The sequence below is a fragment of the Megalops cyprinoides genome, chromosome 4 (genome assembly GCF_013368585.1).
Source record: "Megalops cyprinoides isolate fMegCyp1 chromosome 4, fMegCyp1.pri, whole genome shotgun sequence".
NCBI classification, from domain to species: Eukaryota; Metazoa; Chordata; class Actinopteri; order Elopiformes; family Megalopidae; genus Megalops; species Megalops cyprinoides.
The window spans coordinates 46274076-46286979 of NC_050586.1; the positions used below are offsets into that span (position 1 = coordinate 46274076).

The window sequence follows — 12904 nt, forward strand, 5'->3', positions numbered from 1 at the left end:
ACCATTATAAGAGACTAAAGAATGGAATGGTCACTTCTAAGATGTTCAGTATAAACAGGATGCACTGTTCTGAACTGGTGCCAAGCTGTCTGCTTTGTTTCTGCTAGGAGGTGCGGTGGGAAAATGTTTCCCTAATTCCGGTATTTCTGTGAAACATAATGTGTGTTTTTAAAGTGTCCATATGACATGAGTACTTCATAACTTGATGTTTTGACCTGACCAAGTGGTCCGAGACCAGATTCAACCCATTTTCTACCGAAGCTTTCCAGCTTTACTTGCCTATTTTGTATTACAGTCGTGATGTGTCTTCTTAGCTTTTCAAGATACTCCCACTCTGATTCATCTTTTTCCCATAGACGCAATGTTACAAGTCAGGGGTTGCATTCCTCAACATGTGCTAGCAATTTTCAGTAAAAGGCCAGACAAAAACTTGTATCAAATACTTGTAGAAGATCTTGTCAATATGTGTAGTGGCACATTTTTTTGTGTATATGCTATTATATTGGTGAACATAAATTCTTTGTAATACTGTTCAGTTGTCTTTAGCAAATTAGATCTGAACTTTGTGCACTGATTAATTTAGTTGATTAAAGATATGCACCAAACATGTTCCTCAAGTTATTTCTATGACTTTTATGCATAATTGTATAATTATATAGCAATTATATTGCAATATATGACTTAAAAGAAAGCTTTAAGAAAGCTGGAATAAGTAATAGGAGTTGTTTTGTTTCTTTTTCGTGTTAGGTTTTCAACAGGGGAGTTAACACTGTTCAATAATGCACACTTAACTGAGTGAGTCATGCATGCTTCTGTTGCCTGGGTGACAACAACAAACCTTTTCCACTGTGTCAAGCTGAGAAGCACAGACGAAGTGCCAAGCAAGATGACAGTCCTGTAATTATAACAGGATTTTGTATGGAAGCCGGAGGACTACCTGCACTTCCTCCTTTTTCATTAGCATATGAAATCCAATAGGAGATACTGTCATTTGTACAGGGATTTGTTTTTTTACACTCTGCTAACATGTAGGCTCTGGGGTCAGTGATGCCAATCTCATCCGGAGCAACAGGGCGAGTGGGTGTTGGCGTGGACACATCCAAAATGTGGACCCCAGACGGCTGGAAGCAGGATGCTAATCCCCTCCACAGGAACTGTGATTCCTACTTAAAGAGGTGAGTGATAAACTATACTGATCAAGTCATTTTTAATTAAAAAATAAATTGAATATATATAATTGCTCCTTTGATTTAATACCCGATTAACATTTAAATATATCTAATTGTAGATTAAATCTATTTTAAGACAAAAATTACAACAAATGGAAATATTTAAGAATTTATAAACATTGTTTAAACATCTTGCAAATAATACCAGGTTTTTGTATTCTCATTCTACATTTACAAAATGAATGCACCTTTAAAAATGAGTATTGCACCAATTATACTTCATGGGTTCACATCTTGCGCATTTTTCAGGAAACAGTATTCTAAATTTCATTGAGTGTTTAAATTTTATGAATGTGCTCATCTAAAACAAGCCTTTTGAAGTATTATTTTGGGTCACAGGTACCCTTTACACTGTGGGGGGAATTGTTCATAAGCAGTTTCGGCTGCCTCCTCCACCTCCACCACCAAACTGATCACTCCATGCAAACAATAGCAATCACTCTACAATGTGATCACATCCTCCGTATTATTTATAATATAATTTAGAATAGCTCTATATATTATGTAATTTAATTAGATGTTGATATTTGATTATTTGATTACTGAGCAAACTGCATGAATTGCAGATACTTAGAAACCTACCCTGGGGCAAAGAAAAGAATCAAGACCAACAACTCAGTGGTGAGTGAAGCCAGTGCTGTTACAGTGGTATTATCTGAGATAAAAAATGCAAACACGAGGTGTGTAGCTCTGAGACGTTGCGAAAGGGACCAATTCCAAACTGGCAAACTGTCTTCAAAGAAATATATGTGCTTGAACAAGACTGTCAAATGTCTTCTACTGCATTTGTAAAATTTCATTACATTTTAGCTGTACAGGTGCATTTCTGGTGGAAAAATGAAGGGGAATCTTCAGGGACTACTTTTTAACAATAACATAAAAGCTATTACAGCTGCCTGTCAACAACTGTCAGCTGAATGTCATTAGTATTGTTTGATTACTAATTTGGTTTTATTTATTATGTCAAAACAGAAAGTCTCCAATGAACATTTGTGCAATCCTGGAGCAGATGGTGAAAACATGAATATTTTTGTGAAAGGTAATGTTGTGAAATTTGTCCAGAGGCCATGAATGTCAGAGGGGAAACTAAAAAAAGTTAAATTGTATATTACCTGACGTGGACATGTCCCTCATGTTGAGAGTGTAACATGGACTGTGTGATTACCATTCACAGTGTCAACATCATAAAATACAGCAAAAGAGTGCTGGTGGAAGAGGGCCTATTCAATATATTAAATCTGATTCAAATTTCCTTCCATCTATTGCAGACCTAAACAGGGAGAATGATGCACATCAACAGTTTGAGAGCAGAGATGGCAACACCTCAGGAGACCTCGCCACTGAATCCACTTCTAACAAGTCATCCACATGCACTATTCTATGAACACTTTATCCTCAAACAAGCCCTTTCTATATTACACACAAGTATATTACTTACAAATATAATGGTATTGTTTTCAACATGAAAGACATCTCCAAGAACCATGCTTCTACTTACAGTATTGTACCATAGGTTTGTGATAAATAAACTTCTGTTAAGCATACAAGCACTGTGCTTGATGATAAATGATGCTAATTTTGTACTGGTCTAGCATTTCTTGAAAATGTTGAAATTGCCCATAAATGGTAAAGGTAATCAGCAATTAACAGTGTTAGATAGTTTCTTTCAGAAATATGACACTTTCATTATTTTGTCTCCCTGTTACTTAAGAGGTACTGTACAAGAAAGTGTTCTGTTAAAGTGTTATATTTAGTGGTTCTAAACATATGCATTGCTCCATTTGAGCTCATCTTATCCTATAATGATTTTAAACTTGGCCAGCAGTAACATGCATGAAAATGTATTTTTCAGAAAGTCCTATATTGTGTACCCAGAATCCACATCCTGAAGTGTATGAGATATGTTTATCCATGGTGTCATTGCTGTTATTTACTGTCATAAATGCAAATAATGTCATGTATTACCTTGTGGTCTCGTATGTGTGGGGGAATTAATTTACAGGAAAGTGCATTCTTAAAAGAACTTTCTTGCAAAAAACATGTTTATGCTTTTGTCAGAACAGCTGCACAATATTGTGTTGAACAATTAAAAACCATCTAAGAATGAAAAATCTCAAATATTATATTGAATATATGCTCCTGCAGTTCCTACTGCAAACCAAACCATGGAGACCTTATAAAATCAAGATATGCCACATGCTACAAAATGTGCTTTGGTGTCTGTTTATGAGAGCTAACTGCACCTGAAAAGTTGGCAACTTTCATTTTACTGGCATTTCTTCATGAGCTAAATAATTGAACAGTTTTCCATCTTTAATATAACATTTAAATGCCACAAAATGATGACAAAATAAAAGATTAATTTTGCCAATCAATAAACTTGCTGGTGAGTTTTGAGTGTGCTCTGACACTAACATAAATATATAGTTAATATTGATTGGAGTGTAAACAAAACATGGTCTTCTGTTTACTGAGTCGATAAACTCAGTGAATATTGGCAGTAAAGACTGACCGTTCACAAAGGCCTGTGTCGGTTCAATCCCTTCTCGACTCGTTTTTGCTATTTACACTACAGCATATGGAAATAACCATATTGGAGGTGAATTACTGCAGTCAGTGGCTATGAGCTACCAGTTAATGCACGTCTGCTCACTTTGAGTTTACACAGCTAGCTAAGCACCTAACACAACGCAGTAATAATACTGCACAAGTAACAAGGAACATATTATTCAAGCCACATTTCAGTTCACACAGTGACTTCGTCCAAACACGTTGCTGGCTGTCAAGTTTTTTTTTTGTTTTTTTTTTAATTAATTTTTTATTTTTAAATAATGAACAACACACAATGAACAAAGAGAAAAAAGAGAGACCACAAGGGGAAGAATAATTACATAATTACATATATTCACAGTTTTAACAGCTTTCTTATTAGAAGAATGTTCAATTAAGCTAACATATTTTCTACATTCTCTCGTAAACACTAGAAAAAGAGGCTTATTCTTCATGAATTTGCATTTATGGATATGAAATTTAGCTAATATAATAATCAGATTTATCAGGTGAAATTCTTTTTCCTTAAACTTATCATATACAACAAATCCAAATAGAATGTTTTTCCAAAATAGAGAAAAATCACTACAAATATGGTCAATCACAAACCTACAAATATCTTGCCATGACAACTTGACATAGGGACGGTGCCAGAATAAATGGAGCAATGTTTCTGGATTTTTTAGTTTGCTCAGATAATGAATGGCTGGGTAATATATGTGTATAGTTTTAAACGATACCTCTCTATTTTTATTAATAAGCAAGAACTTGTATGATAGCATCCACACATCTTTCCAATGAATATCATCAACCAACCCATTCCAGTCAACACAACATTTTTTGAAATAAGGATCGTATAGCCCTATTGTTATTTTTAGGAATGGAAGAAAAACATACCCTACCCACCAAAGTATCAGCTGGATCTAATGAAGATAAAGTGGAGGGATAAGGGGCACTCCTTAGTAACATTAAGGAACCATCAGGTATGGCACCAAGGACAACAGCAAACACTTTAGAAGGTACAGAAATTTTATAAAAGCTAAAAACTCCTGATACGATAACAGAAATCCTTGAGGGTTGATTAACTAATTCATCAAGATGATCTGATTATCAAACCAATTTTTCAGAAACAGAGACCAGTTTTTATAAAGAATGTCTTCGTTGTTCCAAATAAAATATTGGTGTGGGGTGAAGTTGTGTTTGTAAACCAATGACCAAGCCAATAATATTTGTTTATGAAAAGCAGACAGTTTTGCTGAAATATTTTTGGGATTGTAGTTACATAGTAACAAAAACTTAACATCACCAACACGAGAAAATATATAATGAGGAATAAAATTCCAAATTGAAGTGGGGTTTCTCAAAAAGTGTTAAACCCAGTTTATCTTAAAAGTATAGTTGAGAGTGCAGAAGTCTAAAAAAATTAAAGTTAAAAAGCATCTGGTCAACAGCCTTACTAATCCCATTGTCAACGTGGAGAGATAAAGCTGCATAAGAGTCTGGAGATGCCCTCTGCCTTAGTAAGTAACACTCTGCCCTTCAAAGAAAGATCTCTTTTCAACCATTTATTCAGTTTGTTCCTAGATATTCAGGCATAGACCAGAGACCTTTGAAAAACACTCAACCGGAATCTGAGAAACACCTTTTAAAAACAGGGTAGTGTCATGCGCCAGCTGACTAATATATTAATTTCTCTCTCTGCTGGCTATCAAGTTTAACAGAACAAACAATGAGTAATGAAGCCGAGAGGTCACCTGACTGCACAGTAGCGTCATTTCCGGTCGCAGAGTACCATGTACTTCCTCTTATTCTTCGTGGCCTGAGAAAGTAAGCTATGCTAGCGATCTAGAGCTGACAAAAGCACAATTAACATCTGTTAAATATTATGCCCATCTATACTTTGGATTTAATAATTTGCCAGTACTGTGAATATGTTACGTGTGTAGGATGTTATCGTTGGTTTATGGTGTGATGTGTCAACATTTATTATATTGTCTCATATGAATAGTAAAACAACCATTCGGTAATAGTTAACAAGCAAATTAACGCAGGATGAATGAACTGTCATAACGTGAGACGAATGGGGGCAACATTGCACTGTAATGAGTAGCCAGTTGTTCCGTGTAGTTTGTCAGTGGAAGAACAAATAATTTAATAATATAGGATTATAGGCTATATCGGCCACCAGAACATTAATAGACCATAAAGCCGTTTTGCGGGCTGAAAATTTGGCTACACAAGGAGACTACACAATGTGCTAAAGCGAATCGGTGGTGCAGCAGCTGTATTTTATGTGATTTTATGTTTTATGTGTTCTGTGTATATGTGTCTATATAAAGTCTAAATGATTATGATTGTATTTGTAACGAGCCCTAAGGCACTTCTTGGTAAAATGCAGTCACGGTGTGCAGTCGGGATTGATTAAACTGAAGGTCTTCTTAACTGCTGACCACCTCTCATTAAGATATCGACTCTGAAACACCAGACTGTCATTAATCATGAAGTCCAGTGTTTTGCATCAGCCCACCAAAAATCCTACCCGAAAACAGCAGGTATTTATGTCCATGTGGTACCTGGATTGTTTACTGAGTATGATACTTAAATGGTTTTTGTCAACTTGTTGAATTACCAGCCGCTTTACAGAGACGTTTGAAATAAACAAATTCACTTGTTTTCTCCCTAGTTTTCAAAATGGTCCGCTACTCGCTCGACCCGGAGAATCCAACTAAATGTGAGTATGATTTCTGTTTTAAGTAACCTTTTCTGTACATTTGCGCGGTTTTTATCCTTATCAGTGTGACTCTTGGATTATTTTCATCATTGCTTCCTCTTTATTTATTTTTACTACGTAACATATCCATTTTTACAGTTTAATACAGTTGGATGTATTGATGCAATGGTACAACAGCAGTGCTGCACTGAAGAATGGACTTTGCGTTCTTCAGTTGTAAGCTCAGGTCCACAGACTTCACATAGCTCTATTCACTGGGCAGTGTAATGTGATTATGGCTAACTATTATGGTTGCATGCATTTGAGTTGCTGCCTACCCAGTTGATTTGAGGCATTTTGTCCCTCCTTGCAGCATGCAAAGCCAGAGGCTCCAACCTTCGGGTCCACTTTAAGGTAGCATCAGCTTTTATGTAAAGGTTTGTTAACTGAATGCGTATTTTAATGAAACTTCAAAAACACATTTTATGTCTGAAATGAAAACCTTTAAACTAATAAAATCAGGCATGTATGACTCAACTGCACATTGAAGGTTGAGTGGAGTCTAGCAGATGGTCTTTTAAAGAGAAACTTAACTCAGAGGAAGGAAGTTGGCTATGTAGCAAGATGTGGCTTGTCAAATCAATTTGAACAGATAACAACATGAATTCCCTCTTGGCACAGAAAATATGCAGACTAATCTGTGAGGTCTTTATAAACTGGTATGACTGCAAACTTCTAGTCTGAGTAATTAAACACAACTGACTAATGTATGAGATCACTGGAGATGATTATGACAACCAACTTGTAGCTAACAGAAGTGTTGTTCAAAGAAGTCTCTTGATAGTCTTCAAGAGAGCTTGGAAAGTTGTCTTTATTGTTGTTTTTGAAACTACTTTCTCCATCAGAACACCCGTGAGACTGCGCAGGCCATTAAAGGAATGCACATCCGCAAGGCCTCCAAGTACCTGAAAGATGTGGTGGTCAAGTGTCAGTGTGTCCCATTCCGTCGCTACAATGGTGGTGTCGGCAGGTGTGCTCAGGTGAGATTTGCGGTGCTTTCCTGACTGGAAAGTACACCTGAAACCGTATGCAGCAGTAGTTTTAAATGGTCAGTATGGCCGTGAAATATCTGGGCACCATGGGATCAGACACCATTACATAGCAGATGAAATGTAAATATACTGTACCTACATATCAACTCACAGAATGGTGTAGGCTATATACTTCTGTTGTAAATTTCGATAAAACAAAATGACGTGTATAAAGTAGGTGGCTATGCACTACTTATGCCACTTAATAGTTTTATATCACAGCAAAGGCAAGTTGTAACAACGCACAGTCACTTAGGTCAACATATGAACCACATCAAGTGTATTATTAAGGATGTCTTCTCTTAGCTCTGCATAAGTTGATGCATTATTCAACACAGAGCAGTGGTGTTGAATAATGGCTCCTCCTCATGAGTCAGGCCAAGCAGTGGGACTGGACACAGGGGCGCTGGCCCAGGAAGAGTGCAGAGTTCCTCCTCCACATGCTGAAGAATGCCGAGAGCAACGCTGAGCTCAAGGTACACACAGGCTGTTCTATCTGTGCTGTCCTTTGTTTGGTATGAAGATTTACAAGTCCCTAATAGGTTATGCAATGTCACTGCTTTTTTGACATTGAATTTAGTTCTATACTAGTGCTATATTGGTTTCATTTAATACTTTTCAGTCTCTCAGATGGGCACAGACCTTAAGTCAGATCTGTCAGAAGCACTGTTCACACATTTTTTTTTTCTTTTCTTTTTTTAAATTATTTTTGTCATTTAGCAGATGCTTTTATCCAGGGGTGTCCATAATCTGTAATGTACGAAATTCATACACTAAACATTATAAAGTAAAATATTATATAGAATAAATATTTGATTACAATTTGCATTTGAATATTTCAAAAACATGTTACGTGTGTTTGAAATGGAGAGCGACCTGGAGGAAATGAGACAATGTTTGGAAACATGGTATTTGGTATTTTAGGATTGAATCTTGGTGGTGGTTTTGAGTAGATGCTCTGAAATCAGATGATGTGTGCAAGGAATAGAAAAAGCTAAGTAATAGTGGACTAGGAGAGCAGGTGTAGTGTAAAAAACAAATGGAATTACAGCAGAGCTTTGGGGTACATCAGCAGAGAGGACCAAATACAAACAGCAGTGCAGATTAGTGAGAGTGGAAAGAATTGAGTGTTCCACTAGACCAAAAGCAGCACAGAGCAAAAAAAGAATCAGGACAGAGAAAAGAGGGGGTGCCAGAGTGGAGCATCTGTTGCAGATAAGAGAATGGATTCTGTCAAATTAGAGGAACCAGTTCCAGGCTCGACAGGATCAGAAATGAATGCTGAAAGAAATGAGTTGGTGCTGATTGGGTTGTTATAAGTGTAGTAATAATTGTTGGCAGCAAGTTTATAAGAAATGGTGTCAGTACAAATTAAGGCAGGCAGAGCTGAATGGAACAACATATGAAAAATTCAAATCAGACCTCCATGTCTTTAAGAGTGTTACAAGCAGACTGAAACACATAGCCAAGGCAGCTATCTGCTCTAACAGAAGGAGGATGGACAAGGTAAAACATGCTTGGTTGTTGATCAGGCTGTAGATTTTGTTTGATAGAACCTGCACTTTCGAGGATACAAGTATGAGTCAGAGGAGTCGTTATTGCTGCCAAATGTAAGTTCAGATCTTGTCCTTGTTGGAGAGACAAGATAACTAGGAATGTACAAACGGGCAATCCTAAAAGTAATGGTGGAAAGGAAACAAAATTGAACAGCAGAGACCATCTCGCAAGAGGGTGTTAGATTTTGCAGTGCTCACCTGCCTAACAGAATGTAATTAAATAAAATGTGGAAAAAGGTGTTGAGTTCCAAACACAAACTAAGCCAGTAAATGAATGCAACCTTAGCGAGTGGGTGTGGCTGTCACAGCTTGCTGACAGATGAATACCTAGGCTTCAAATATGTCTGCTGTCCAAATCAATATATCCGATAGCTCGCACCCATGGCACAAGCAGTCCTAACCCCCTTACTTCTCTCTGGCCGCAGGGTCTGGATGTCGACTCCCTGGTGATCGAGCACGTCCAGGTGAACAAGGCTCCCAAGATGCGCCGGCGGACCTACCGCGCCCACGGCCGCATAAACCCCTACATGAGCTCCCCGTGCCACATCGAGATGATCCTCACCGAGAAGGAGCAGATTGTGCCCAAACCAGAGGAAGAGGTTGCACAGAAGAAAAAGGTATCCTCTGACATGCACAGCACCTCCTGCAGGGTTAAGCTTTTCTGTTGGTACAGTTTTTCCCCCCAAGGATGTTCTGCCGCAGTGGAGGTCTCAAAATTGTTGAATAAGAAAGGATTGTTGGGTGCTGAAACTATGCTTACTGTCGTAGGCAGCAGTGTGACACAGGAGCAGGACTAAAATTCTAATCTATGTAAGTCACTCTGGATAAGAGCATCAGCTAAGTGAATGTAATGTAATGTATTGAAAAGAGGCCCAATTTAATTTCAGTTCATTAAAATTTAGACTGCAGTGTATCCATCTGCAGCGGTGTATCATTAGTTGTGATTAAATAGTTGAGTTGACACTAAAGGTGCATGCCTATATTCACACTCATGGCTTAAAGCATTCAAGACGGATTGTGGTTTTTACTCAGGACTTCTAGAATCAAAGTGCATTTTAGACCCCATTTGGGTAGGTCTGTTTGAATATTGCTTTGGTGAGATTTTGTTAAAACCTTACCCTCTAATCTCATGGATATAACAAATGGCTTCTGTCCCAAAAGGCGTATTGTTGCGAGTTAATAAATTGGGTAGCCCTCTCTGAGAAATGGGATCTGAAGACTTAAAGAAAATTGACTGTGTTTCTGTAAATGTACTTGAGGGAAGCTTAAAACCATTGGTTGCAAAGATGATGACTTAGGAGACCTTTCGATAAGCCTTGAAAATGAAAATGAATCAAAGTGTCAAGCTCTCCTTGATACTTACGCCAGTGTGTTCATACAGCTGCCTCTGCTAAGGATAAGTGTCATCCAGAGGCCTCCTAATATAACTTAATTGAATATGGTGTGTATGAAGGTGTGTGGGAGTACCATTAGTGGTAGAATAGTGATCAGAAGGTCATGGCTTGAAATTGTTTTTGGTACACCACTATTGTACTGAAGAGCAAGATGCAACCGCTGTGACATATTCACTAGATATTCACTGCCTTTTCTCTCCACAGGTTTCCCAGAAGAAGCTCAAGAAGCAGAAACTCATGGCTCGGGAGTAGATGCATATGAAAATAAACAATTTCAGAATGTGATATTAAAGGCTCAGCTCCATTATTTTAAGACATAGTGAAACTGGCTGGGCATCAGGGCGGCTATAAGTGTTTGTGGCAGTGGATTCAGCAGGGTTCTTTAACCATTTCCAGTCACCCACAACCCTCTCTAATTTCAGTGTTTCTCCAAAAGTTTTTGGGTTCAAACTGTCCATGTATATAGTAGCAACATAATGTATGCATATATTAATACAAAAAACTACCTAATTGTGCAGTTGGAATTCCCTCAGGGTCATCTACATGATAAACACCAATCAGTAACACTAAATTTGCTACAATAATCATCTCGCTTGTTAGGGTATCAAGATTTACTATTTTTACAAAGTCTGACAGAGTAGACACAATTGTGTTCCATATGGGATTCAGCACTCAAAATCTTATCTATTTATCGTTGGGTTACATTTTTGTGAATACATTTTTGTTTTGTCAGTGTGTTCTCATGTATCCTAAATCCTAAACAAAGAAAAGCACTGCAAAAAGTAAAATGCTCGGAACATTGCATTGTTTACAATTTTTTTGTAAGTTTAAATTAAAAGCTTCTCTAATGTATGGTAGTTTTTGCTGTGGGTGCATTAAGTGAATGTTAGATTTAATTTGGGTAAATTCCACATAATCAGGGGAATGGGTTTACACATCTTATCAGCATAAGTGTGTAGACTACTCTACGTGGAAACAGCACACAAACATCAACACGCAAGTCTGGCAGGAATTTTATAATATGGATTTTGGATATTACCCAATGTTCAGATAAAGCCAGAATTCGATGAGAAAAATGTCAAAAGGGACTTTGTGTGCATAAGCCATCAAATTTAATTCATGGTTTGTACCAAGAAGAAAAAGATGATTTGACATTGTCATTCTGTATACACTATATGGACAAAAGTATTCGGACGCCTGACCATTACACCAACAGGGACTGTAATGACATTGTATTGAAATACATATAACTTTAATATGGAGTTGGTCCCTCTTTTGCAGCTATAACAGCTTCCACTCTTCTTGGAAGGCTTTCCACAAGATTTTGGAGTGTTTCTGTGGGAATTTGTGCCATTTCATTCTGTAGAGCATTTATGAGGTCAGGCACTGATGTTGGACGAGAAGGCCTGGCTCACAATCTCCGTTCCAGTTCATCCCAAAGGTGCTCGATGGGGTTGAGGTCAGGGCTCTGTGTGGGCCAGTCAAGTTCTTCCACACCGAACTCGTCAAACCATGTCTTTATAGTCCTTGCTTTGTGCACTGGGACACAGTCATCTTGGAATAGAAAAGGACCTTCCCCACACTGTTGCCACAAAGTTGGAAGCATAGCATTGTCCAAAATGTATTGGTATGCTGAAGCATTAAGATTGCCCTTCACTGGAGATAAATGGTAAATGGACTGCATTTATATAGCGCTTTTCTACTCATTTGAGTACTCAAAGCACTTTACAGTTATATGCCTCACATCTACCTACCAGTGGCAGAGGCTGCTATACAGGCTTACCAACTGGCCACTGGGAGCTGTTGGGGGTTCAGTGTCTTGCTCAAGGACACTTCGACACTCTGCCAGGATGAGCCAGATTCGAACCAGGGACCTTCCAATCCCCAGTCGACTGCTCTACCTCCTGAGCCACTGTTGCCCCGGAGAAGGGGCCTAGCCCAAACCCTGAAAAACAGCCCCATACCATTATCCCTCCTCCACCAAACTTCACAGTTGGCACAATGCAGTCAGGCATGTAACGTTCTCCCGGCATCCGCCAAACCCAGACTCGCCCATCTGACTGCCAAACAGAGAAGCGTGATTCGTCACTCCACAGAACACATTTCCACTGCTCCACAGTCCAGAGCGTTGGATGGAGTGGTGCTTTGCTTTGCATCCAACGCTTGGCATTGGACTTGGTGATGTGAGGCTTGCATGCAGCTGCTCGGCCATGGAAACCCATTCCATGAAGCTCCCGCCGCACAGTTTTTGTGCTTACATTAATGCCAGTGGAAGTTCGGAACTCTTCAGCTATGGAATCAGCAGAGCATTGGCGACTTTTACACACCATGCGCCTTAGCAGTCGTTGACCCCGCTCCGTGATTTTACATGGTC

General features: G+C 38.4%; 1 protein-coding gene across 3 annotated transcripts; it reads left to right on the forward strand.

The window, feature by feature from the left end:
- Nucleotides 1–5567: 5567 nt before the first annotated feature.
- Nucleotides 5568–11316, forward strand: LOC118776339 (60S ribosomal protein L17-like). 3 transcript variants are annotated; one of them, XM_036526617.1, is made up of 7 exons: nt 5568–5606; nt 6463–6510; nt 6863–6903; nt 7395–7529; nt 7958–8056; nt 9562–9753; nt 10735–11315. In XM_036526617.1, the coding sequence occupies exons 2-7, from the start codon at nt 6471–6473 to the stop codon at nt 10780–10782; spliced, it is 555 nt and encodes a 184-aa protein (XP_036382510.1). In that variant the 5' UTR covers nt 5568–5606; nt 6463–6470; the 3' UTR covers nt 10783–11315. The 3 variants fall into 3 exon arrangements, with proteins under 3 accessions (XP_036382510.1, XP_036382511.1, XP_036382512.1); XM_036526618.1 differs by lacking the exon at nt 5568–5606 and adding an exon at nt 6098–6331; XM_036526619.1 differs by lacking the exons at nt 5568–5606; nt 6463–6510 and having other exon boundaries at nt 6863–6926; nt 10735–11316.
- Nucleotides 11317–12904: the final 1588 nt, after the last annotated feature.

What these genes read in the sequence shown, in the direction of transcription:
- LOC118776339 (XM_036526617.1), top strand. Translation starts at nt 6,471, where the DNA reads ATGGTCCGCTACTCGCTCGACCCGGAGAATCCAACTAAAT. An exon ending in CCCGGAGAATCCAACTAAAT is followed by an intron (nt 6,511 to 6,862) that starts GTGAGTATGATT and finishes CCCTCCTTGCAG; the next exon opens with CATGCAAAGCCAGAGGCTCC. An exon ending in GTGTCGGCAGGTGTGCTCAG is followed by an intron (nt 7,530 to 7,957) that starts GTGAGATTTGCG and finishes CTCATGAGTCAG; the next exon opens with GCCAAGCAGTGGGACTGGAC.